The following is a 24,258-nucleotide window of genomic DNA, read 5'->3' as shown; positions in this document are numbered from 1 at the left end:
GACGCCCGGGGAGGTGACTCCACCCAGGACCCTAACTCACGACCCGTTGATTAACGGACCGGCGCCAACGGCTTTACTTCCTCATGCGATGGAAGGCGTGATCCCAGAGATTTTTCGCCTCAGAAAATCTCCCGGTGTCGGCTAGGATTGAATCTAGACCAGTTGGGTTGGTTGTGAGTGGATCACGCCACCTCACAACCATCGACACCTCTGTCGGCGATGGGATTCGAACCCAGGCGTCGAGCGTGGTTGGCGGAGACGTTACCAACCACGCTAGGCCCCCGCTTTTATGATAAAATGTTATTTTTCAACATTCATTAGAATGCAATTACAAACATCGTAACTTGCATACAAACTTTCATTAAAGATTTTTTTTTTCTTCCCGGTGTTATTTATTTCTCGCCCCCCTTGGACATAAAAAGAATTCGGAATTCGTATCAGCCCAGTTACACGAAGAAATACTTTTTCATTTCACTGTTAGTTTCACTCGTTTCCCCGAAATCGTGTTTCAACCATTTCCATATCAACTCTAACATATTCTCTGATTTCCGCTGAATGTCACTTTTGCTTCTTCTGCTTCTGCTTTTGCTTTTGATCGTTTTTCCTTTCCTTTTCCTTATTTTTTTCTCTTTATACATCTTTTTTCTCTTACTTTTTATCCTTCTTTTGTGCTCTCTGCTACTTGGTCGCTCAGCCATAATCTTTAAATTTAATCACCTCCTCTACCATTCTTCATCACAATGCTTGACACTTTTTCACCCCACCAGATTAGGGTGAGGCAAAGTGATCGATTTTCCAGAACCAAGTTTTTTTTTGGTTCATTTTGGGGCCCAAAACAACCCCAAACTTACCGGAAGTCAATTGGTTTTGTGTCCGCTTGACGCATCGCATTTCAAATTTACCTACCCTCCCAGCTGGTCTCGAGGTACGACGCTGGCCTAACAAGCCAGTTGTCGTAGGTTCGAGTCTCGGCTCGGGAGAGACTGTTAGTGTTAGTAGGATCGTAGCGCTGGTCCCGCAATTGTCCTGTACACTTAACAGTTGGCTGCGAAGTCTGTGTATAATAAACAGAAGGTCTAGTTCCGAATCGGAATTTGGCACCAAGGCTTTGCTTTGGTTTAGATGCCTAACAACTTTGCAGAAGACACTGAAGAGCTAGAACGTCCCTAAGAAGAGCTATAGCTGTTCAATGTTGAGTATGTCGATTTAAATGCCGAATATCTTGTTTTCTGCCAACATTACCTATGTACCGGCGTCAGTAGGATTCCCTTCAGAAATAACCTGTCGTAACGAGTTTATACACTCAGCTGGATCCAGTTAACAAATTTAGGTCAATATTCTAGACGTAGGTGGAATCTACAACGTGTTTTAGAGGTTCCTTCTGATGGAAATCTGAATAACGCCGGTGAAACGACATAAATTTCGACATATTCAACTTTGAACAGCTCTAGTATTTTTCTGAGACACCCTAGCTCTTTAGTGTTTTCGGCCAAGTTGTTAGACATCAAAAAACCTACCATTTGAAACCTATGGTTTGAGCCATTTTGAGCTCTTTAGAATGGAAAATGCAAAAAAGTTGGTTTTCCATACACATCTCAATATAAATTTGAAAAGCATACGCCAAGCGGAGACAAAACCAATCGACTTCCGATGAATTTAGGATTGTTTGGGGCTCCAAATAGAAGAAAAAAACTTGGTTCTGGCTTTCTGCTATCAAGTTTCGCTTTTTCCATATAACGATTCCTTACCCTACACAGTGGTCTAAACTCAAAAAATCGTGATCGTTTCAGATTTGACTGTGAAATATTGATTTTATGTACCCAGTGTCTTCAGCAAGTTTTCCTATCGGAACCAGAAAGTGGTCAGCAATATGTGCACCGTGAATCAGTATTTTGTGTACTGACGCAGGTAGATAGTACCATGGATATAACTCCACTAATTTTCGCGCCGTGTCGATGCAATATTTATCGAATTTTTCAGTGTTCAACTTTCTACCAGAAGCAACAGCTTGAAGGACAAAAATGCGAGGTTTTGCAGAATGAACAAAATCTTAGAACATCTTGAATTGTTTCGACGATTACAGAAAAAGTTATGGACAAAAAACTCATTTTGAGGGGTGTTTTTCTTTTCATTCAGTACTCGGCTGGATACAACAGGAAACAGTTGAACTCTTATAAGTAATGCAGTTCTTTTGACAAACTTTCAAATGCATACAGTCTGGTTTGCTACTATCTGCAACCTTCGGAGAAATATGGACTCAAAATATGGCTATTTTCAGCAAAAAACTACAAATATCTTTAGAACAAATGAAAATATCAAACCAATATATTCTACAAAAATGCGAGGTTCAGCAGAATGAACGACATCTTAGAACATCTTGAACTATTTCGACGATTACAGAAAAAGTTATGGACAAAAAACTAATTTTGAGGACTGTTCCTCGTAAAATTCTATTTCGTCACATCAGACGTACAGATAGAAGATTACAGTGTTCAGCAATTTTTTTCTTATAGATTTTCTTACAACTTTTCTGAAGAAAGCAATCGGGTATTTTGAAAATTAGGGAAGAAGGGGGATTGATAAAAAAAACGAAAACGCCAAAAGAAAGGCCTGATTATATGGAATAAACTTGCTGAAGACACTGGGTACATAAAATCAATATTTCACAGTCAAATCTACAGTTTTTGACAAAGTTGTAGATCCTTAAATTCTATAAAACTGTACAGAATACAAAAATTTCTATCTCTTTAAGTTTCCGAGGTATACGAGTTTTTATAAAATTTGTCTGGATTTCACGTTCTCCTGTGATAAGTTCACTCAAATTAATTTCTTTAAATTTTTTTCTCGATAGAAATTAAATAATTACGTCCTGTTTTCCGAGTACAGAAATTTTTTAAGGGGTTATATCTACCAAATGCTCAAAAAAGCAAGGCTTTTTTAAAGATTTTTTTTTTACAGGATATTTGAGATGTAATATATCATTGGATTGAGCAACTCTTGCAGAATAGAAAAAATATTTTTATTGCTATTTTTGTTACAAAATGGCGGCTGTGCACCGATTACCGTGAACCGCTTTTTTAAAAGTTGTTCCGCGGCGAGCAGTAGAAGTCGAGCCCAACTCTACCTATAACCAAAACAAATTTTTTTTCATTATCTACATAAGTGTCGCTAGTGAAGTACACATGATTATATTTTTAGAATTTTTCTTCGTAAAATGGCAACGGTTTGAAAAAAAAAGTTGTTCCGGCAAAAAAATCGACTTTGATTGTTTATAACTTTAGTTGTTTCTAATCAATCGCTTAAATCGTGTGTACTTCACTAGATAATCTAATGAAGAAGCAACAGTTAAAATTTCAAGTCAATCGGATGAAAACTTTTTCAGTTCTACTGCTCGCCGATTTTGAAAACATGGTTTTGAGAAAAACGCGTTTGAAGTTTCAAAAAGCTATAAATCTTAGAAATCGCAATAACAAAGCCCCTAATATTTTTTTAACCTTCAATCAGCTATCCCTGCGCCGTAAAATTGTCCTTCCTGGGTTTTATTTTCCACTTCTTCCTTTTTGTCATCTGATGTATGGCTGCGCCTAGCCTCTTTCGCGATGCCGGACATGCGCTGCTTAGAGACTTTGACACAGTTGACGCCCGATCTCACGCAAAACTCAAACTTGTCACTCATATTTAAGTACTTTTGAATATAACTCACAGTTAAAAAGTATAGAAAAACTCAAACAAAGTATGTACACAACGAGAACGGCTGATCGAATAAACAAAGGGAAATTGTGAGTAAACACGTTCTGTAGAGCCGCTATAACGGTCGAAATTAGATGTAGAGACCTCTATACTTCAAATTTGAAACACGATAACGATCGTAGGTAACTTCTCCTAGTTTACAAAGCCTCGAATAAAAAGAAAAACGAGCATCGCCATTTAAACGAAAAATGTGATTTTGGAGTATAAAACTTGTTCGGTAAAAATTGATTTAAACGAACTTTGAGTTTAGATCTGTACTTGGGCGATGTAGATTTTGATTCTTGAATAGTTTTAGCATGATTTAGGCCAATAAAAATAAATGACGAAAAAAAAAATTTTTTTTTGGTAGATATAACCCCTTAAGCACTATAAATCTTTTATAAAACCAGTATTGGGAGAAACCTTGTACGGATTTTGTCTTCACAGCAGCAAACAACTAGAATGATGACGTTCAACTTTGAAAAATGGAGATTCGAATGACAGCAGCGTTGCCATCTTTATGGTAGCGCGGTGTTGTTCTCCCATTATTAGACTGTTAGATAAAACTCTATTAGTGACACAGTTTTCTTAGTCATGGCTCAGAAAATAATCGGAAAAAGCAGCACTCGAAGTTTCAAAATTTATAAAATACATAAAAACGCAATTTGAAACCAATGTAGAAAACAATGTATGTAGATTCTTCAGTATATGCCTTGATGATGTCCCTTAATCGCTAGAAAGCATGGCATTGAATTATATTTCAAAGCTAGTTGCTCATAAACTTTTCTCATCTCGAGAATAATGAAGTTTGCTTTTCGCTTGCATCTGTTTTTCGTTTCACTTTTTATGACATTCATTCTTTATTGGCTTCAGAAACTAGAGAATAAACTTCGGAATCCATGATTATCTATGATTGTTTGTTGAAACATGAGATTTAATGTAATAAACCAAGCGTTTTATTTTTCCGATTAAATTATAATCATAACTGGAGCCGCTCCTAGTTTGATTGGGATAAACTTTGATTAATCATAACCGGTCGTAAAAACTACCAATCACAATTTCTCCAATCTAGCTTTCAACCAGGGCACTTGCCCTGGTTTGGTTTTTGCGTCTTGTAACAACATCTGACGAACGCCGGACGGCTGGCCACTGTTCGTAAATGGGTTTTACGATGCATTGTCGTTGCATTTCATCTGTAAACCGTTTACGTTTAGCATTCCGAGAAATGCATTAATTTCCCTTTTTTTAACGATTGGCATAATACGCGATTTAACATGCAGCACGTCACTGACTGCTGCGGTAGCAGCTGTTGGCCTCTTGTGCCACCGGAGTGCATCTTGGCGGCGGCGCTCAATCAGTGCATAAAGCCGTGCCGTCATCTGCGTCACGCGCACTGGAAGAGCGGAACGTTAAATTGGGAGGTTTATTCTTTTTTTTAAACTAATTAAACAGTTGGCGGAGGAAAGTTAACGACCGAACTCGTAAAGCTCGCTAATGTTGCGCCCTGTCCAATAAAAGGGTTTTCGCAAAGGTTTATGTAATCTGCTGGCATCATTTATCGGTCTTTCAATCGAGTTTAAATGGGGCTTGCACTTATTTGCATAGAATTGCAACAACGAACGTTCTGGTTTGGCCATCACTTGCCGGAACCGGCCGATAGAGCGCACGATTGTTGATTTATTGCTTCATGATGGGAACTTCCTTTCTTCGTACGGCTTTCTTTTTGTGAATGGCCAACAATGTTGCATGGATGGAGGGGTCTTTATTCAGAATGGATTGGAGTTCCCCTCACGAAGTGAGGGACGAAGCGGTGTTGTTCCACACTATCGACTCGATCCAGTCTAAAACGGCAGGGATGTTGGTCATCACTACCTCCTCGCCCGCCGGGTTGTGCATCAGTCCGACCATGTCCCGCCGTTCGTTGTACACGACGCCACCCCGTTTGGTGGGCAGGTAAAAGTCCAGATCAAACTCCGTCCAGCTGGGAGCATCCGCCGAAACCGTGTTCGCTTTCAGTTGTCTGCCTTCGAAGTCTGTGAACGTAGAAAATAATGAGCTTAGCAGTTTAGATCACTGATTCAACAGCTCACAGATTTTTCCGGAAGATTCAACGGCTAAACACCAGAGTGGTTCGTCTGCCGGCGGTATCAGCAGTACGGCCACATTGAAATCTCTCCCGCCGCGGTATTCCGGGTGGATGAACGTCTGCCTGATCCGATAGCCAAGAATCGTTTGGCAAACCGTTTCTCCGTAGACGCAATCGATGGCCAAAACGGCTGTGGTTATCGCGTAGTCCTTTGTCAGATAGTATGCCAAACCCTGCGATTTTCGATCTTTGAAGAGATATATCTGGGGATGCGAAACTGTTTTAATTCCAAACACATGAATGACTCATCAAACTGATAAACTCACCTGACTGGGACCATCGGAACCGGTCACCACCAAACCCTTCCGGCGATACAATTTACAATCTGAAATTGTATACATTTTTGTAAAGTATTTGACAGATTTTGATGAACTCCGATACCCACGTTTCTCACTGATTCTAAGCTCTGGTTTCACTGGTTTAGCAGTTACTGCCTTCACACCCGTCCCGGCTGTCCCGCCGAAGAATCCTTCCTGTTCACCGTGCGTCATAACATATTTGATCCAGTCGCCGTAATGTGCCACATTCACGAATGCCGCATAATCGCTCAAGCTGCAGCTGCTGTCATTCCAGCCACGTTGAGCCGTGAAGCTGGTCACTCCCCGGATGACCCAGCGTCCATCGGACTCCTGTGTGAACAAACCGCCGCCACTGTCCCCATTGCAAACCGTACTGCCGTTGGTGTTACCCGCACACAAAACTGCCGCCGACAGTGACATCCCGAAAACCTCCCGGTTACTCTCCAAACAGCTCAGATAATCCACCACCGGCATCCAGAGCTGCCTCAAAACGTCCGAATTATCCCCCGATTCGGTTTGCCCGAAACCAACGGCCACCGCCTGACGACCAACAATATCTTTATCAGTGGCAACAGCATCCGGTAGACAAACCGGTTTAACGAATTCATTAACCATAACCTGAGTACCGAGGGCAACCAACGCCAAATCCGCTTGAAACGTTCGCGGCACGAAATCCTTGTGCACGAAAATCTCCGCGACCTGCAGATTCTGCACCGGGAAACCATTCAGCAACAAATTTTGCCGAATGGAACCCAACTGAATGGACACCAAGCGCTCGTTTAGGGCATTTCCATCCTTCGAGACACAATGTCCGGACGTCACCAAATACAACTCACTTAGCAGCGAACCTCCACAAACGTAGACGTGCGTCGATCGGGTGACGCGATGCCAGATCGATGCATGCCATGGCCACTGACCGGCACTAATAGTGGTCACACCGTTAACGATTAACGGCTTACGGATGCTGGTGGCGGTTAGTCCACACGACGAATTGCTCCCGTTTCCCGCGTTGGACGCGATCGCCACCGACAGGAAACAATTAGCGAGAAATGAGACCGAGATGATAATCGATCTCATCGCAAACGGTTCACGCTGAAAACTGATCGCGTCGCGATCGTCGTTGCCATCGGCCAGGGAGTTAATAAGCCGGAGGACTGTGTTTGATTAATAAAGGAATTTGCGGTCGTTAATTCGTCACGCTGCAGGTGAGAAGTGGCCATATTCAGCACAAATATTTGTCGATCTTTTACAGCTTCGCACGGTAACCGGTTTTCAAAACAGAGAGGATCGAAATCGGCACTGGCTACGGTTCACACATGACCTCGTGTAATCTATCTTGTTGACAAACGCCCCGCCCGGTGCGCGGTGGGGCCAAGCTAAAGATGACGACACACACGCAGACACTCACACTAGTAACAGAATTTCGAAACTACTGTGAATGAATGAAGAATACTTAGAGTTTGTCACTGTGCTACATTGTTGGCACTTTGGCAGCTCATGTAAAGTCATTTATCACTGCTGCAGTCGTCTTTCCTCACGTTGCTCCGTTCTTCGAACGGAGAAGAAAAACCAAAGTGAAAATAAATAGTGACAAAAACGTCATCCACATTCTTTCCACTCACTGTGCTTGTTTCGGGACGTTTTCATTCAGTCTTATTCTTATGCTGGTGTTAGGGGACAAATTTAAAAAAAAAATGGTTTGTGTCATATCGGTGACAATGCAAACTCTGGAATACTAAAAAAATCTACCATTCTGGAATCAGAACATCCTGAAACGAGAATTTTTTTAATTGGGTTGTTTAGCTATATCAGTTTTTTATATCATCTGAATTTAAATCAAGATTTAAAACTGATCGAAATCTGCTCGAAATCGCTACAATGACAGTTCGCCCGTATACCAACTGTCATTTTGGCGATTTGGAGCGAATTTTAACTCTTTATTTAAAATACGAAGGATAATGATATAAAGTTTTAAAAAAATCACGTTTTGCTCAGAAAATTACACTCTTTTAGATGATATACAAAAATCGGAAACTCGTGAATAGCTAAACAACCCAATTATGAGTTCAGAAGACTGTTCTAAAATCAGTCATTATTTGCATAATGCACATTCAAAAATAACCTAAAGGTCAAAAAACATACATTTAGAAAGTTCAAACTACGTGAACTAATATTACCATAGATTTTTACAAACGAAGATTTTTTTTGAAACTCTTGGAATTAAGGCTACATATGGCGGTGACCGAAAGTGAAATTACATGGATGAAATGTTAGGAAAAATCAGATCTTTAGAATAATAAAACTTACTCTTCTCAAGATTCAGATTTCAGAAATTTATAAATCGAAAAATTTATCTTATTTTGATCTTATTTATTTAAATATTGATGTACTAACATCAAATTTGCTTATTGACGACAATAAATCTTCGAAATTCACATTGAAAGATTTTCTTGTTAGCTATCAGTGTATAATTTTAAGGAGAACATTCGACATTTTGGTATAGACCTCATTTAATATACATAAATGTGTATAGGAGTTAGGGCATCTTCAGCGATGGTCTATTTTTGAAACAACTGTATACTAGATTTACACCAGCGAAATCTGAATAGAACCAGCTAATATAGCCCAACTTCTCGTTCTCCGCACCGGTGTTGTATATCTTGTTGTTTTAAACCGCTGACATCTGTCATACTGTCAACAATTTAATACCCCATGCTATCAGTTTATGAGACTTGTTATAATAAAAAGCATTCAATATTTAACAAACGGAAATTCGATAAGTTTTACGTGCGTAAATTTAACGATTACTTTGGCAAGACACTTTAAATCCACAAGATTTTATGGATTTGACGGTTATACCCGAGCGTCAGTGACATTTTTCAGGATGGATTGGTATGATCGAAAAATTTCTGCTACAATTAGGAGGATAGCGAAAAATGTTTGATCGCATAGATGTTCATCTTCCGTTTTCGTGTCACCAATCTTTCAGAATCTTGCAGTTCTTTAAACCTGGGCTCGGTGTTGAGGATATTGAAACAAGCCTGGGGTTACATTGCGCATTTCGTTTCGAGTAACTCGAACAAAACTGAATGATCGCTGGTGGGCGTTATGTTTCGTTTTCCATATTTTTTTTCGACTTTGCGGGTTAGATGAGCTGAAAAACAAATGACATTGACAGCTCCTTTGGAGCTTAGAGCAAAACTGGCAGTATGTGACGTGCTCGAAAATAGCGAAAATCGTTCGATTCGAGCTGCACAATGCCACTCCTGCATTTTGAACGTTTTCAGTTCAATGTTTTCGAAGAACATTGTTCTTGCCTCTTGAGGCCTCCTCTAGTCCCACTACAATTAGGGCGATTAACGAATAGCCAACATATTTGGCTTCCTGTTGGCTGATGGTTGCAAACCAAGTAGTTGAACCTACGGTTATGGTCTTCCAGAATTCTCCCTTTTGCTAGTCGGTTTCCTTAAAACCAAGAACGACAAACATGTTCATTTTCTTCTTCAGAAAACCACAAAAATGAATTGAGAATAATCATGAAAAATCTTTGTTTTATTTATCTCCCAACTCAGGCAAAATGCTTATATGTAAATAGCTAAAAATGAGGTATTCAATTACAATATGACATTTTACCCACCTATTGGTAGCGTACACAGGGTTTTAGAACGATTTATTTCTTGTTCCAAAAAGTGACAAAAATTGATCAAAACGTATACCAGTTTCAATTTTTATCAATTTAGATCTGGTATAAAACAAAATTCACACCACCGGTGCAGCAATGAATTTGAGTTTGTTCCAAAAAAATAGAACAAAACAACGATTTGGACCACCGCTGAAGATGCCCTTACCAACTGTTCTATTGAGTTTGTATTTCTAGCCTAAAATGCAAGGCAAAACCCGGAGCTTTAGATTATTTATGGCCGCAATCTATGAGTATCGGCATTCAGAGAGTGGAAATGACATCATAAATGGGTTCCCCAGAATTACAATAGTTTTGAATTAGCGAATAAATGTTTCGCTAGAATCAACGACCTGTATCTACTAAATCCAGAATCTATAAAATGCATTTCAATAACGCTCCAGACTCCAAATCTGCCGATTAGAAATATCTGTATTCTGATTCTTGAAAAAGTTTCGATACCCAGATAAATTCAAAATGAAAATTGGAACACAGAATAGGTCTAGTAACCACGAAAATCCAGCATTTTAAAATTCAGAATCCAGCTTCGTAGCCGCAAGGTCACAGAGTCTGCTTTGACAAACTGGTATCCGTGGGTTTAAATCCTAGTACCTAGAATTATTGCGATGTCAAAGAACTTCAGGTGCTTAAGTTTTGCAACAAAATTATCTCGAGAATCATTAAAATTACGTGTGTAAATCTTGCCAGGGAAGTTGACTCCGGAGGTGTGCAGCGTTTGATGGAGTAATAAAGAAGAAAGTACGAATTTCCATTAGAAAAGAAGAGAAATGATTTGTATTGATATTTTTTCCTTAGTGTACAGTGAATTACCTTTGTTTTGATGTATTACCTAGGGATGGGTGATACAGACAAAAGTATCGATACTTTGGTATTGCGATACTTCAATGAACTTCGATACCAGATATTGGAGTATCGGTTGAAGGAGTATCGATACTCGATGCTTCGATAGTATCTGTGTCAGACTTACAATTTTTTTTTTCAAAAAGCAGCGTTTAAAAAGTATCGATACCGGTACTCATCTCTCGAGCTGAGTATCGATGCCCAAGCACTCGATACCGCGACTCCTAGTATCGATACCGCTAGTATCGATGCTAGTATCGCCCATCCCTACACGCAAAAGTTGGAGTGTGCGTAACCAAATCATTTATGAGCGAAATTAGCGCATTTACTGATTAAAATTGGAACCAGTACAAGGCATGTTCGTTGGACATAACGCATTTGATGCTCTAGCGTATTTTGAATGTATTGCGCAGCTCCAAACCACTACACTTATAAAGCATCAACCGATGTTCAGAAGGTTGGCATCGTTAAAACAGTGCAACCAGCAATCAATACTGATAAGTTGGGTACTGACTAAATTGAAGAAATTATTGTCTAATCGATTCACTTTCATGAATCAGGTCATTTGAAAACATTATTCAATCATTGACAATAAACAAAAACATAAGATTAGTCCAAAACATTTTGTATTTAATTATGACTCTGGTTCTATTCACATGCATTCGATTCTGCGTTACTGGCACCAGCGTCAATAACTTCCGCGGCAACAAGGTTCGCTATTGGCTGTTTCGGAGACATTACGATTTTTGTGTATATGATACATATTTTGATTTTGATCTCTGTCAATGTATTCCTTGAACAACTTTTGCGTTATGCGTATCACGCATTGGTTGTGTAAAGTCAGAGCAAATTCTGTGCGAATTGAAAGGACACATTGGATGATTAAAGCTTGAACTTTTGCGTGTAGTAATTAACTTATTTTTACGTTAATCCGTAGCTCAGATACAGATGATTTTATTATTGTAGATTCTAAATGTACATATTTTTGGCGATCCGACCGCTGTTTATTAGGTGGAAGCTGAGATTTTAATTAATTCTAGAATTAGATAAATTTGGCGTGGAGAACTCATTATTGATTCCAAATAACGATAAAATTTTAAGGTCTAAAAAAATTCAGAACTCTATATCTTAGCATTGGATAAGCATGCAGTGTGTTGTTAATTTATTACAATACTTAAAATAATCAATGAAACTGAGTTGTACGAAATCGGGATTTCCATTTGTTTTGTTGAAAACACAGATTTCTAACTTCTGGAAGATATAGATCCATCAAAAATTTGAATGTAATCCCATGATCTGACTGACTGTAATCTAATCACCATTAGCGTGTTGCCAACTGCTACAAATCTGGGTTTTATTGGTTTTCGAACATGATATCCGCGATAGCATGTAGCCGAGGTGATATTCGATGACAGCTCGATTGTATGGGATAGCAGGTGATATGGATGGTGATATGGCCTCGATAGCACGAATCGCCTGATATCAGGTGATATGCGGTGTGGTGTGAACGGGGTAGTAGACATACGAAGTAGAAAAAAATATGACAAGAACTGCCAGGTATATTTTTTGGCGTAGAATACGTCTTACTTTAATAGGGTACCATTCCGAAGTGTCAAAAGTAGAGTGAAATGCCAGAATGGAAGATTTCAAGTGCTTACAACTTTGTTACCACTGAACGGATTTTAGTCGTTGATATTTCGTTTATGAAAATAATTTTTGAAACATTTTTTTTTACAGCAAAGAGGTTAATATTCATGGTTAATTTGATTATAGTTCAACAAATCGCGTGCCCGCAATGATGCGATCCAAGCACTTCCCCAGCATTTCGTAAACGATTTGATGTTGGTGCTTTGTTCACTCGAGTGCACAACGACACGCCCAACGGAAGTATAACTGTTATTAGGCGCTTATAAAAGCTAGCATGCAACAATGGTTCATCCGATCACTTTAGCAACAGGATGATTCACTGAAAACTAGATCAACCAGCAGCAAGCAGACTTGCCGCAGCGCAGCAGGTGACGATTTTATGTTTGTATGGATTCTGCTACAACACACGCTCATTTTATTGCAGTTTTCCGTAGCGCACGACGCCTTGTTTTTTTAGTACATAAAATTATTCAATTGAAGTAGTTATTATTTTTCTGCCACTCGCCAAAACGTTGCTAATAGTGATAAAAACTTTGAAATCTCGCTTCTCTTCTTAGTGCTCATTTGTTGACTGTAACTATTTAGTTTCTTCACCATTTTCTCGTCTTTATCTTTATACTATGTTTATATTGTCTTTATATTGTGACACACCAATGGCTTTTTTCAACTTATTCATCAAACGATTCTGCTGTGCAGTTGTATTAATCTAGCTGTTTATTTTGTATTACACATACTCAATGACTCAATAGCAACAACAAACAAAATTGAAACTTGCTCGATGGTTTAAATATGATCGCATTTGGTGAAGAATAAATGTAGAGCTGCCTGTTTCATAATTTGCAAGGTAATATTGCTTCAACAATGTGGCTGTGGCTTTGAGAAAGGCCAATTGTAATTTGTACTTGGTAGGAGGAACGAAACAATTCACTAGTGTATTTTGAAATAGCTTTAGCTTCGAACCCAGCGTACTTGACTAGCTCTTCCTGGTAACAGCGATAGCACGGGACTGCTCTGCTACTTGTCCATGGGCCGTTTGTGTACTCGATGCCATCTCAATGACGAGTTTGTTGACGGTTGAACAGTTGACGGAAAACTAATGCACCTCGCGCGCAGCGTTCGTTTTTATACCTAAAAAAACGCGTAGCGCATCCCTCCTTTTATTACTTTCTTCTATAATACCGTGTGCGTAGCCCCGCCTGTTTATCGTGTCATTCATCTCCGTAGGCAAACGTAAGGGTTTATTTCATCACATCATCATTCATTCATCCAGAGACTTTGTGCGATATTCTAAAATTGGTTCCAGTTCACATTAGTTTCATGTTTCTCGTGATTATGTTCCTACCACGTGGGTGGTAAACGTAGAACAAGACGCACAGCCTGTCCTAAGGCTTTTCTCGCCTTGGCCAGTAACCTGCATCTTCGCGATGACGAGAAACTGAACGAGCTTCTATCCGGTGTCACTAGTTGCCAGCGACATGTTCTTCCGTATATCCAAGCTGTCCTACCGTAGAAAAAAACCGCAGAAAAGGCATTATTCTATTGATTTCCAGTTTTGTACAGAATCAACCCAATCGTCCTTTTAGGAACGATCACTTGTTTTCAATTGAAGCAGTTAATGAGTTTTCCACAACTCAATACTATAAAGTACACCCCAAGTAACACACGTTGTTATAGAGTAGTTGACGTTACCTATTTCATGACATCTCTATCACCAGAAAAGCGCAAAAATTGAAAGCTACTAGAACAAGCACCGATACTATATGAAGTATTGCATAACTGAATGAAAAGAAGCCAACTTGCTAGAATGAAGTGACAAAATTCATCTCGAGTACTAACCTACGGCAATGCGCAAATCTGTTGCTATGACAACTGTTAACCAGCGCATGCGCAAATGTGTTGTTATGCGCAGTGCAACTAGATCGACAATCGGTTCTATTAGTGGCAGTTTTATTTAATTATAAATTGATGATAAAAAATGATATTAAACCTTTAAAAATGAGTTGTTTTTTTCGCTTGAATATAAAAATTGTTTTCGCATAGTTTCAACATTAACTTGACATAAAATCTAACGAAGCTAGAAAACGCTGTTAGATGTACGATAGAAAAAATTGGAGTGATATTTGTTACCCAGCAAGCGTTTTGTTTGTCTTCTGATGGCGCATTTTGACCCGCTTCGAATATACAGCTGTCAGAAAAAGTTCTAAGTGTTGCAAAAATGAACATTTTGACACACATTTCCAAAATCCGGAACATTTCCGGTGTCCATTGGCCGCATCAAGTCCTCACATAATATTTGGAAAGTAGGATAGTTTTACACTAAAATGAGACCCGTTTCGTCAAACTTGATTAATTGTTTGTGAAATTCTGATCGTTTGAATTTTGACAAAATTTTGCCTGTCTCAATCATTTTGTCTACCCCCTGTATGTATAGAAATCTAAACTTTGACCTATGAAACTGAAAACTATGACCTTTGCCCTAAGGAAAAGCACTTTACAGGTACGTAGTGCTGTTATTAGATGGTAGATGGTAGATTAGACAAGACATAGTGATGTAATTGTTATTGTTGAACTCATGTTATTTAAAACATCTCCAAAACGAGAAAAAACGAGCTTGTTTTCAAAACGCGGTTGTATTACTGATGAAAAACAACTTCAAACACAATATAACGAATGTATGACGGATACAAATTCATACTTCATATGCTTGTTAAAAACACATCACAACCTGTAAACTGCGTTAGAAAAATACACGACATTTGTTTTCCTAAAGGCGGATTCAAGCCTTGTTGAAAACACACACTTATCGGAACATATAAAAGTGCAGTTTTGCATGCTATATTTTTCCCTAAACTTTGTCATGGTAACCGCGAAAAATAGTTCTTTTGGACCTGTTTGAAAGTTCAAAGCTCGTGTCAATCTAGAAACCCCATAATCCCTTTTTTTTTCAATGTTTTTGTAACGGCAACACTGCTCGCAACGTAATAATACCTTAGGCGACCCGACAGGTCAAAGCAAAGAGGAAAACAAAACAGTAGCGTTTCCAATTTAACATTTGAGCCTGGAGCACTACGGGAAAGATTTCGGCTCTTGGTTGTATAATCCCCTGCCGAATCACATACAAACCCGTAGTCGTCATTTATTTTGTAACTTTTTGTTTGTTACTTTTCGTGTCTAATGCGCCGTTGAAGAACATAAAACGTAGTAAAATCTTGCTCGAAAGTAACAATTTTTCCGTTCGATTTGAGTGAATTCAGGAATTTTGGATTCGGAATGTCATTTAGCAGGCTGAGATCTGATGATCTAACATCGAGGGATAAATTGAGGTTCATTGAAAAAGAATTTATAACATAAAGGAATTAGAAGGCGTAAGATAAACAGAAGATAACCTTATAATCAAAAATCCTCGATCCTAATTACTAAAAAAATATAAATACTTAAGAGCCACTTCTCGAGAGCCGCAACCGCCTTTCTGAGGGACGTTGTTTTGATGTTCTCCGATTGGGCTGAAATTTTCAGCGTTTGTTTGTCTATTCAAGGTAGGGAGTTTTGCAAAATTTTAATTTTTATGATATGTTCAAAAACGTCCAAATACTAAAAAGTGCAATAACTCCTGCTAGACTAGATGGATTTTCCTAAAAATTTGTGGTATTATTCTACACTAAGAGTACTTTAAAACGCATGGTAACAATATATGGTTAAGAGGTAACATGACGAAAAAAACGCATTTTTCTTTTAAAAATTGTCAATTTTCATCTGAGTATGGCGTTTTGTAGAGCAACTCAAGAGCTTTACTATCATGTATAAGCCAAGTGTGCCAAATGGGGTAAAACGGCCCTAGAAGGTTTTTTTCAAAAAACCGTCAAAATCACTAAATTCACTTTATTTCCTGCTAGACTTAATAGATTAAAGGAATGAATGAATAACCACTTTATCTTACCAGAACTACCTATTTTACCATAAGATACGCAATTTGGGATAAAACGTTCCTTGAAGATTTTTTTGTTCGAAAAATGCCGTCAAAATCACCAATACTGCAAGAACTTGGGTTAGACTTGATATATTTACTGAAAATTTAAATTATTACTCTTAGTTAATACAAGATGACAAATATGACAAATAGATTTACATAACGAGAAAAAAAAATATTTTTCTTGAAAAATACTTGGCGATTTTCGGGGTGCTATTTTCTCTCCAGAAAAGGTCCAGAACCCGAAGATAGCATTTAATAAACAACTACAAAGCTTTTATTTGGCATAATATCCAGATACATTTTTTGGAAACTGACTAAAAAGGACTAAAGTTTTCCTTGACTTCAAGAAAAGCTTCATAGAAGGTAAAAGATATTATCGACAAGACGGTTGCGAAAATCAATAATTCCAACCGAGTTCCTACTTATCCGTGGAGCAAATAAAATCATTATTTGCGCGATTCCCTGCAATATTTATGTAGGCAAAACTTGGCGTAAAGGAAGATGGTGCTTTGATGAACGTTGAATAACATCATGAGTATAAATTGTGAAGCGTTAGTGTTTGAAGTCGTGATTTTTTAAAATGATTGTTCATTTTTATTGATACAACAGCAACCAGAGTAACATGATTTTTTGGCCAACACTCTGGAAAAAAAGTGAAGAATGAGACCGATGACAATAAATTCAAAAATAATCAAATTAAAAAGATGAACATGAAACTCAAACTATAACTTACTTCATTTGCTTTAACAAAACTCGAAATATTGCAATCTTTCAGCAACCGTCTCATCGATATTGTCTTTTACAAGGTTTGATGCTTTTCTTGAAACCTAGTGAAAAATTCAAGAAAAAGTTCAGTCCTGTTTAGTCAGGTTCCAAATGATGCCTCTGGATTTGATATCAAATAAAAGCTCTTCAGTTGTTTCATAAAATGCTAACTTCGGGTTTTGGACTGTTTTCTTTCGAGAAAATAGCACCCTGAAATTCGCCAAGTATTTTTCAAGAAAAATATTTATTTTCGTCATGTAAATCTATTGACTTTTGTCATCTTGCCCTTAAGTTCATATCTAACTAGAGTGATAATCTAAATTTTCAGTAAATCCATCAAGTCTAACCCAAGTTCTTGCAGTATTGGTGATTTTGACGGCATTTTTCGAACAAAAAAATCTTCAAGGAACGTTTTACTCCGAATTGCGTATCTTCTGGTAGAGTAGATAGTTCTGGTAAGGTACAGTGATAATCCAAATTTTTAGTAAAATCTTTTAAATCTAGCAGGAACTAAGGAATGTTCATTTTATAAAACGGACATTTTGAATAGACGATAAAAACTAAACATTAACTCCAAATTTGATGAATCTTCCTTTATCGTGTAGTTGAGTTTGTTGACATTGTGCCGGTGTTTTGGTTTTGGTGTCGGAACGGTTAAGTTTCGGAAAATGGCACGAATCGATCAAGATACTCGTTTTTGGATTGTTCAAAAGTACTGTTCCGAGGGACTATCCTGTAGAAATATTGCAAAACTTGTGAAAAGGTCTAAGTCTACTGTGTACCAGATCATCAGAAAGTTTGGAGAATACGATTCTCTTGAAGATTTGCCAAGATCCAAAACCAGAAAAGGTGCGGCTATTCCACAAATCGAGCAGAAGTGTGTGAAGCTTTTACTGTCCAATGAATGTGACTCTGTGCGAAAAATTGCTTAAAAACTCAGAGTTAGTATAGGAACGGTTCAAAATATCAAACGAAGGAATAACATCAGAACCTACAAAAAACAGAAGACACCGAAACGGACCGAGGAACAGCATGAACGGGCAAAGGAACGATGTCAGAGGTTGGATAGGATACTGAAAAAGCAATGAAACTGTTGCATTTTAATGGATGACGAGACTTACTGAAAACTGGACGCAACAACACTTCCGGGGCCACAATTTTTCAATTCTATTGTAGGTAGGGAAGTACCAGATGTAAAACGATCGATTAGAATGGACAAGTTTGGTAAGAAAGTGCTTGTATGGCAAGCTTTTTGTTCTTGTGGAAAAAAAAGTTTGCCATATTTCACAATAGGAACCATAAGCGCTGAGAATTACCGGAAGGAGTGCATTCAAAAACGTCTTGTTGCTGTGTATCGTCAACACAAGACCCCACCAATGTTCTGGCCAGACCTTGCATCCGCCCACTACGCTGCTGCCACTCTTGAAATGCTGAAGAAATATACGATTAAATTCGTCGAAAAGGCGAATAATCCACCAAATTGTCCAGAGCTACGTCCGGTTGAACGCTATTGGGTAATTATCAAGCGGTATCTTCGAAAGGATGGTAGAGAAACACAGTCAATTGATGAGTTCAAGAAAATGTGGTCATCTGCAAGCCGAAAAGTTAAGCCAGAAACTGTAAAGAGGCTTATGAGTGGAGTTCGAGGAAAAGTTCACCAGTTTTATAGTTAGATGAACTTAGTTAGGTTTTACATTTTGTACTTTTTGTTGAAAACTAAACCTTCATTTTGCAAAAAACCGTCTAGAAATTGCTTGAAAAATAATAAAGATATCACCAAAACAAAGTGTCCGTTTGATAAAATGAACAGTCCTTATAGTGATTTTAGTGATTTTGACGGTTTTTTGAAAAAATCCTTTTAGGGCCGTTTTACCCCATTTGGCACACTTGGCTTATACATGACATTAAAGCTCTTAAGCTGCTCTACAAAACGCCATATTCAGATATTTTTTCTAGCGATGTTGAAAAGAGTAGGATGACCCTGAAAATTGACAATTTTTTTAAGAAAAATGCGTTTTTTTCGTCATGTTACCTCTTTACCCTATATTGTGACCATGCGTTTTGAAGTACTCTTAGTGTAGAATAAAACTACAAATTTTTAGAAAAATCCATCAAGTCTAGCAGGAGTTATTGCACTTTTTAATATTAAGACGATTTTGGACCTATCATTTTCAAGGGCCGTTTTACCCCACTTGACCTCAATGAAAAAAATTGAAATTTTGCAAAACTTCCTACCTTGAGTAGATAAACAAACGCTGAAAATTTCAGCCCAATCGGAGAACATCAAAACAACATGCGGTTGCGCCTCTCGCGAACTGGCTCTTAAGATAATTTCCTGTACACTGTAAAAAAAATGCACGTAAAATTTGCCGGGAAAAGTGGCTGATTCTCACCCACTTTCTTTTCACGTAACTTTCGCCGATTTCTCGAAAGTGGACCAACTTCAGTGTTAATCGTCTACGTGTTGGTCAGGTAAATATAACCCGATTTTCTTGTGCCTTTTTACGTGATATTTAGGTGAAACCATAAATAGATAACATAATTTTCACGTACTTTTCTCGTGTTATTCAAAGGAAATCGACGTGAGTTTCAAGTAAAAGGAATACACAGTGCATATAAAAAATAAAATTTATATTTAAATATCAACAAAAAAACTTGCTCAAAGTAGACATTTCCTAAATGAGAGAACCAGGAATGGCCGGATCGATTATCAACCGTTCATAGTTTTGACTCGCAGCTGGTGTAGGAAGTGTTCCGTTCGAAAGTGACTGTTGACGATTCTAATTGTTCTGGAGGTTCGGAAATAATTTACCAACTGAAAATAAGAAAGTTTTAAAATGAAAAAAATATTCTGACTTCTTACATTGCGTTTTCTCCAATATTAAATTAGCTGGAGCAGCTAAGGCGTTCTTCGTACGCCATACTGACTTTTTTGCATAATAAATATTCACGTAAATTCCGTTGTCGGATACGTCACACCACTGTCGCACTAACACCAACAAAGTCAAAACACACAAATACCAAGGCGCTGAAATTATTTACATTCTAATTTGACCGATTGTACGTAAATTGACAGTGAATTGCCCATGAAGTTCAGGTGATAGTTACTAATGTCACGTAAAATGGCAGATTTTCTTAAAGTTGTAATGTGTGAAAGCCACATGGAAGCCATTACGCGGTTGACTACGGATTTTCACTGGCACAAGACTCGGATATATTTAATGCATTACTTATGAAAACACTGTCTCATGTTTTCATCACCATAACAAACATGAGGATACGTTTTCACATTAACTATTGTCGAGTGGAATGCCGTTGAAAATTCGAAGTCGACCACGTAGTGGCACGAGGTCGGCCATTTGTGGCTTCAACATACTTCCACTTCAGGTGGATTCTACGTGCTTATTTTTTTACTGTTTCTATTGTTTAAACCAGGCCTATGAAAAGACGCCATTTTTAAATGACCGAAAAATAACAAGCAGAATATTGGAATCACAGTGGGTTCGAAATGGAAATGGAACCACAAAAAAAGTCACATACAACCCAGTGCAAAAGCATAGGCGCGTTTAAGGCCTGGTTTAAACTCCCAAAATCACTCCTACACGTTTAGGATTTTCGTCAAGAAAACTGCCAGAATGGTCGCTGGTTTACGTCAGATATCGCTTCACCTGCTGATGGTCATCAATCAGCTGTTGGTAATTTGCACAGCTAAATCAACACACGCAAAAACGTGACACACAAAGTGAGAGTTAACGTTAATATTCGCTGTCTCTCGGGTTTTTTTGTTCAAGGGGTCTGACAACACATTACAATACATGCTACAATCACAAATTTTTATTACACCTGATATCTATGACTGTTCGAAGTTTGCAGCCGAAGCGGTACTTTATTTTGCTCCATAAATTACATCATCATCGTAAACAAGAAGCCGCTTCTCACAACGCTCGAACAAACTCACTACAAAACGAAAAAATGACTTAAATCAGACCTAGAAGCACGCACAGCGCGCCGGCAGAAAAAAAGAATCATTCTCTGACCGACATTTATGTCGCTGACGATGAGCAATCAACAAGCACACACAAACGTAAGCTTCATACACGACATGACATAATTTTGCCCGCTTCGTTTCCCGTCTCAGCATGTGCAGAAATGGCGTGCGCTCGACATGGTAAAATGCGCAGTAGGCTTGTGCGTTTGTGTTGTGCTGTGTGTGAATGGTAAATGCGTGAGTGACTGACTCCGGTGGATCCCGCGAGAGCTGAGTTACTGCGTGCCGCCAGCACGTGTTACGATTGTTAATGATGATGAGTCACACCGAATTTGCACGTCATACCCCTCGGACCTCGGCAGAGGTCAGAGTATCAACGTCGTGGCGGCGTTTCTCTGTGTGACAGTTTATTCGCGATTTGCGATTGCGATGCGGTAGTTGCGCAACTTGGCGATTTTTTTTTCGCAATTGCGGTGGAAAACAAAACTATGTCAGCGAAAAATAAACATGTCACGCCGGCTGACGCGAATCCATTGCGGGAGAATCCACACCAAGTAACAGCAGGTGCGCCAGTTTTTCCGTTTTCGCGTTTGTTCGCTTTGTTGTTTTTTGTGATTAGCGATTCGGCGGCTTGTCTGCGGAATGGAAATGCGACTAAAGTCGCAATACACTTGGCAGGCCACGAGTGAACATCTGCTTCAGCTCGAGATTCGATTCGCCATTATGGCGTCGGCGTGGTTTTCACTGCCGCCGCCTTGGAAAGTCCCCCTAATGAAGGCAACGCTGCTACTTGATGGGTTTGAGGTTAGATATATTTATTTTTCTTTTCTAGCATGGTGGTCAAGTAAGAGTCATTAATAAACAAGTTATAGGCAATAAATTCACTTTAATTAATTGACCAGTAGAACCCGCTGGCAAACTGACAGCCATTAAAGCGACGCCTGTCCCGTCGCGAAAGAGAGAGCTTAACTGATTATGATCGATCGAAGCACCCAGTTAACGGCGTTCTTTCTGGTGGTGGTCATCACGATAATAATCATCTGCAGCATCACCATCTTGGGTTGATCACAGGTTGTACATCTTTCATCGTCCACAAACTGACAGCCAGTGGCAGTGCGCAGGGTTTGGTTTAAATTACCGCAATGATTAAGATTGTCACATCAACTTACTGCGCCGTTGACTTCGTTATTGGAAGCCGTTTACTTAATTCCGTTACTGTGACATAGAACGATGAAACAGAAATCTCAGAGCACAAAACCAGTAAAAAAAAACGAAACAAAATAACGAGCGTAAATGTTTCGTTTTATGGTACAGCAAGGCAATACGGTACTCGGTCGCCATTTCATTTTAACGACTGAACTGAACTGAACGCGGTCATACGGGGCCGGTGCAAGATACTGATCTCATCGGTTGTGCAATCTACTGCTGCTGCTGTCATTGGAATCGAGAACATCCCACGCAATTTTGTCTCCACACGCCTGCTTTGTCAACCGAGATCGGTTACATGATCGGACGGGAAATTACTTAATTCTCTGAAGTCGTATAGGATAATGGGTTACTGGGATGGAGCTAGGAATAGCGTTTCAATGGAAGTACAATGTTTTTATTTTCGCTGAGACTTGACTCTTCTTTATCGACAAACTAAGTACCCGACTTTTAGTTTACAGCTCATTATTTTACCCTATCAAAATCTCATCCAAGTAAAACAGGAGTAATTACAAGTGTCTTTCAGCTTCGATGGCTGTGCATGATAAAACTACAAACATACAAAGTGCAGTAGTATAAACGGTAATAAACATGATTATTAATTGTCTGTTTTTTTTTCTTTGCAGGTAAGAATGCATCAAAACAATTCGGGTAAGCTAACAATACACCGAGTATGAATCTAGTTCAAATATAATTTGTTGTTCAAAAATCTGATATCTTCCTCCTTCATAGTTCATAGGTCAACTAATTTAACTAATTTTTATAATTTACCTTAATTTTTACTGGAATGACAATCCGCTTCCCTCGATTCGCTGCAGAATTGAATCTTTCTATTTTATGGTTATGTTTATACGAGTTGAGACTGAAAATAGTCCCACAAACTCGTCATAAAATATAATTAACCACTTGTTATCGTAATCCCGACCCGAAAACAATGCCGGCCATTTACTTCCAATCAAGCAGAAGAAGTCAACAGGAGAAGCTATTATCCTAGAACGCGCGTGGACCCGCCATCGTCCGTCCGAATCAGCCGTGCCATGAAATCTGATTTATAGTAATTGACCTCGTTAGTAGTTTCCGAACACTAAATCTCCTCCAACAGAGCGCATTCGGTTAGCCACGGTCAATCGCCGAAAGAAGCTCTGGAACCCACGGAAACTATAGTAGATTTATAGAATGGCCACACTTACTGCTGCTCGAAAAAATATTAGTGGTCATTGAGAACAATTGAAATTTATGGCGTCACGCTGCTTTTCGATTGAGGCCGAGCATGAGGTTGGGTTGTCACGCAACCCAAAAAATCACGGAGCTTCCTGTCCCCAGGAAGGTGATAATCACCGGTTGCTGGTGCTGTTAATGTCCGATATTTACTTCGTTTTTTTTTTTGCTTGATCTCGACTTGTGCAGTCCTCATCAGCGGAAACAGGGGAATTGCCTTTGCCCGTTCCTTCGGGTTGAGATTGAGCACGAAGGCGTGAAGACATCCATAACAACCAATATTACGCCGCAGGTGGCAACGATGAAGCGATTGTTTCTAATGATTCTGACCTTCACACGGTTGTGGCGAAAATTTTCGCGAGCAGTGGATCAAACTTCCTTAACAAGATTACGATTTTTGATTTCAAACTGCCCTAATCAAATTAACGGTTGCCATTGTATTCCTAACCTAGCAAGCGTTCCTAATAGGAAAGCTAATAATCATAGTTTATCCACTAACCCAATTTCCGTCTGTTCCTATCGAATAATCGACGGAAATCGACCGTTTCACGTGTAACCTTAATTGTCCGAATTGACGTAGCTCCATTTGCTGTCCGTGTGTTTCTTTTTGTTTGAAGACATTTGGAGACACACCACCAAATCGGCCTTAGCTCGGATAATAACACAAAAAAGCCCCGCTGCGCGGTTGGTAAACAAATTACCATTACGCGGAAAGACGCTTTTGGAAAATACAAACAAGCGCCGAGAAAC

At 38.9% G+C, this 24,258-nt stretch overlaps 2 protein-coding genes across 3 annotated transcripts in view; one reads left to right on the top strand and one right to left on the bottom strand.

The window, feature by feature from the left end:
- The window catches only part of LOC129718848 (uncharacterized), a 230,310-nt gene that overhangs the window by 26,040 nt on the left and 180,012 nt on the right, over nt 1–24,258 (top strand). The window lies entirely within an intron of this gene.
- LOC129718849 (chymotrypsinogen B-like) lies at nt 5,216–7,298 on the bottom strand. Of its 2 annotated transcripts, none has more exons than XM_055669997.1 (4): nt 6,261–7,298; nt 6,142–6,200; nt 5,820–6,078; nt 5,216–5,762 (listed from the first exon to the last, which is right to left on the bottom strand). In XM_055669997.1, the coding sequence occupies exons 1-4, from the start codon at nt 7,249–7,251 to the stop codon at nt 5,518–5,520; spliced, it is 1,554 nt and encodes a 517-aa protein (XP_055525972.1). In that variant the 5' UTR covers nt 7,252–7,298; the 3' UTR covers nt 5,216–5,517. The 2 variants fall into 2 exon arrangements, with proteins under 2 accessions (XP_055525972.1, XP_055525973.1); XM_055669998.1 differs by having other exon boundaries at nt 5,627–5,762; nt 5,852–6,078.

Source organism: Wyeomyia smithii, chromosome 1, assembly GCF_029784165.1.
Source record: "Wyeomyia smithii strain HCP4-BCI-WySm-NY-G18 chromosome 1, ASM2978416v1, whole genome shotgun sequence".
NCBI lineage: Eukaryota > Metazoa > Arthropoda > Insecta > Diptera > Culicidae > Wyeomyia > Wyeomyia smithii.
Note: the sequence above shows the minus strand (reverse complement) of the source record. Positions and strands in the feature narration are given on the sequence as shown.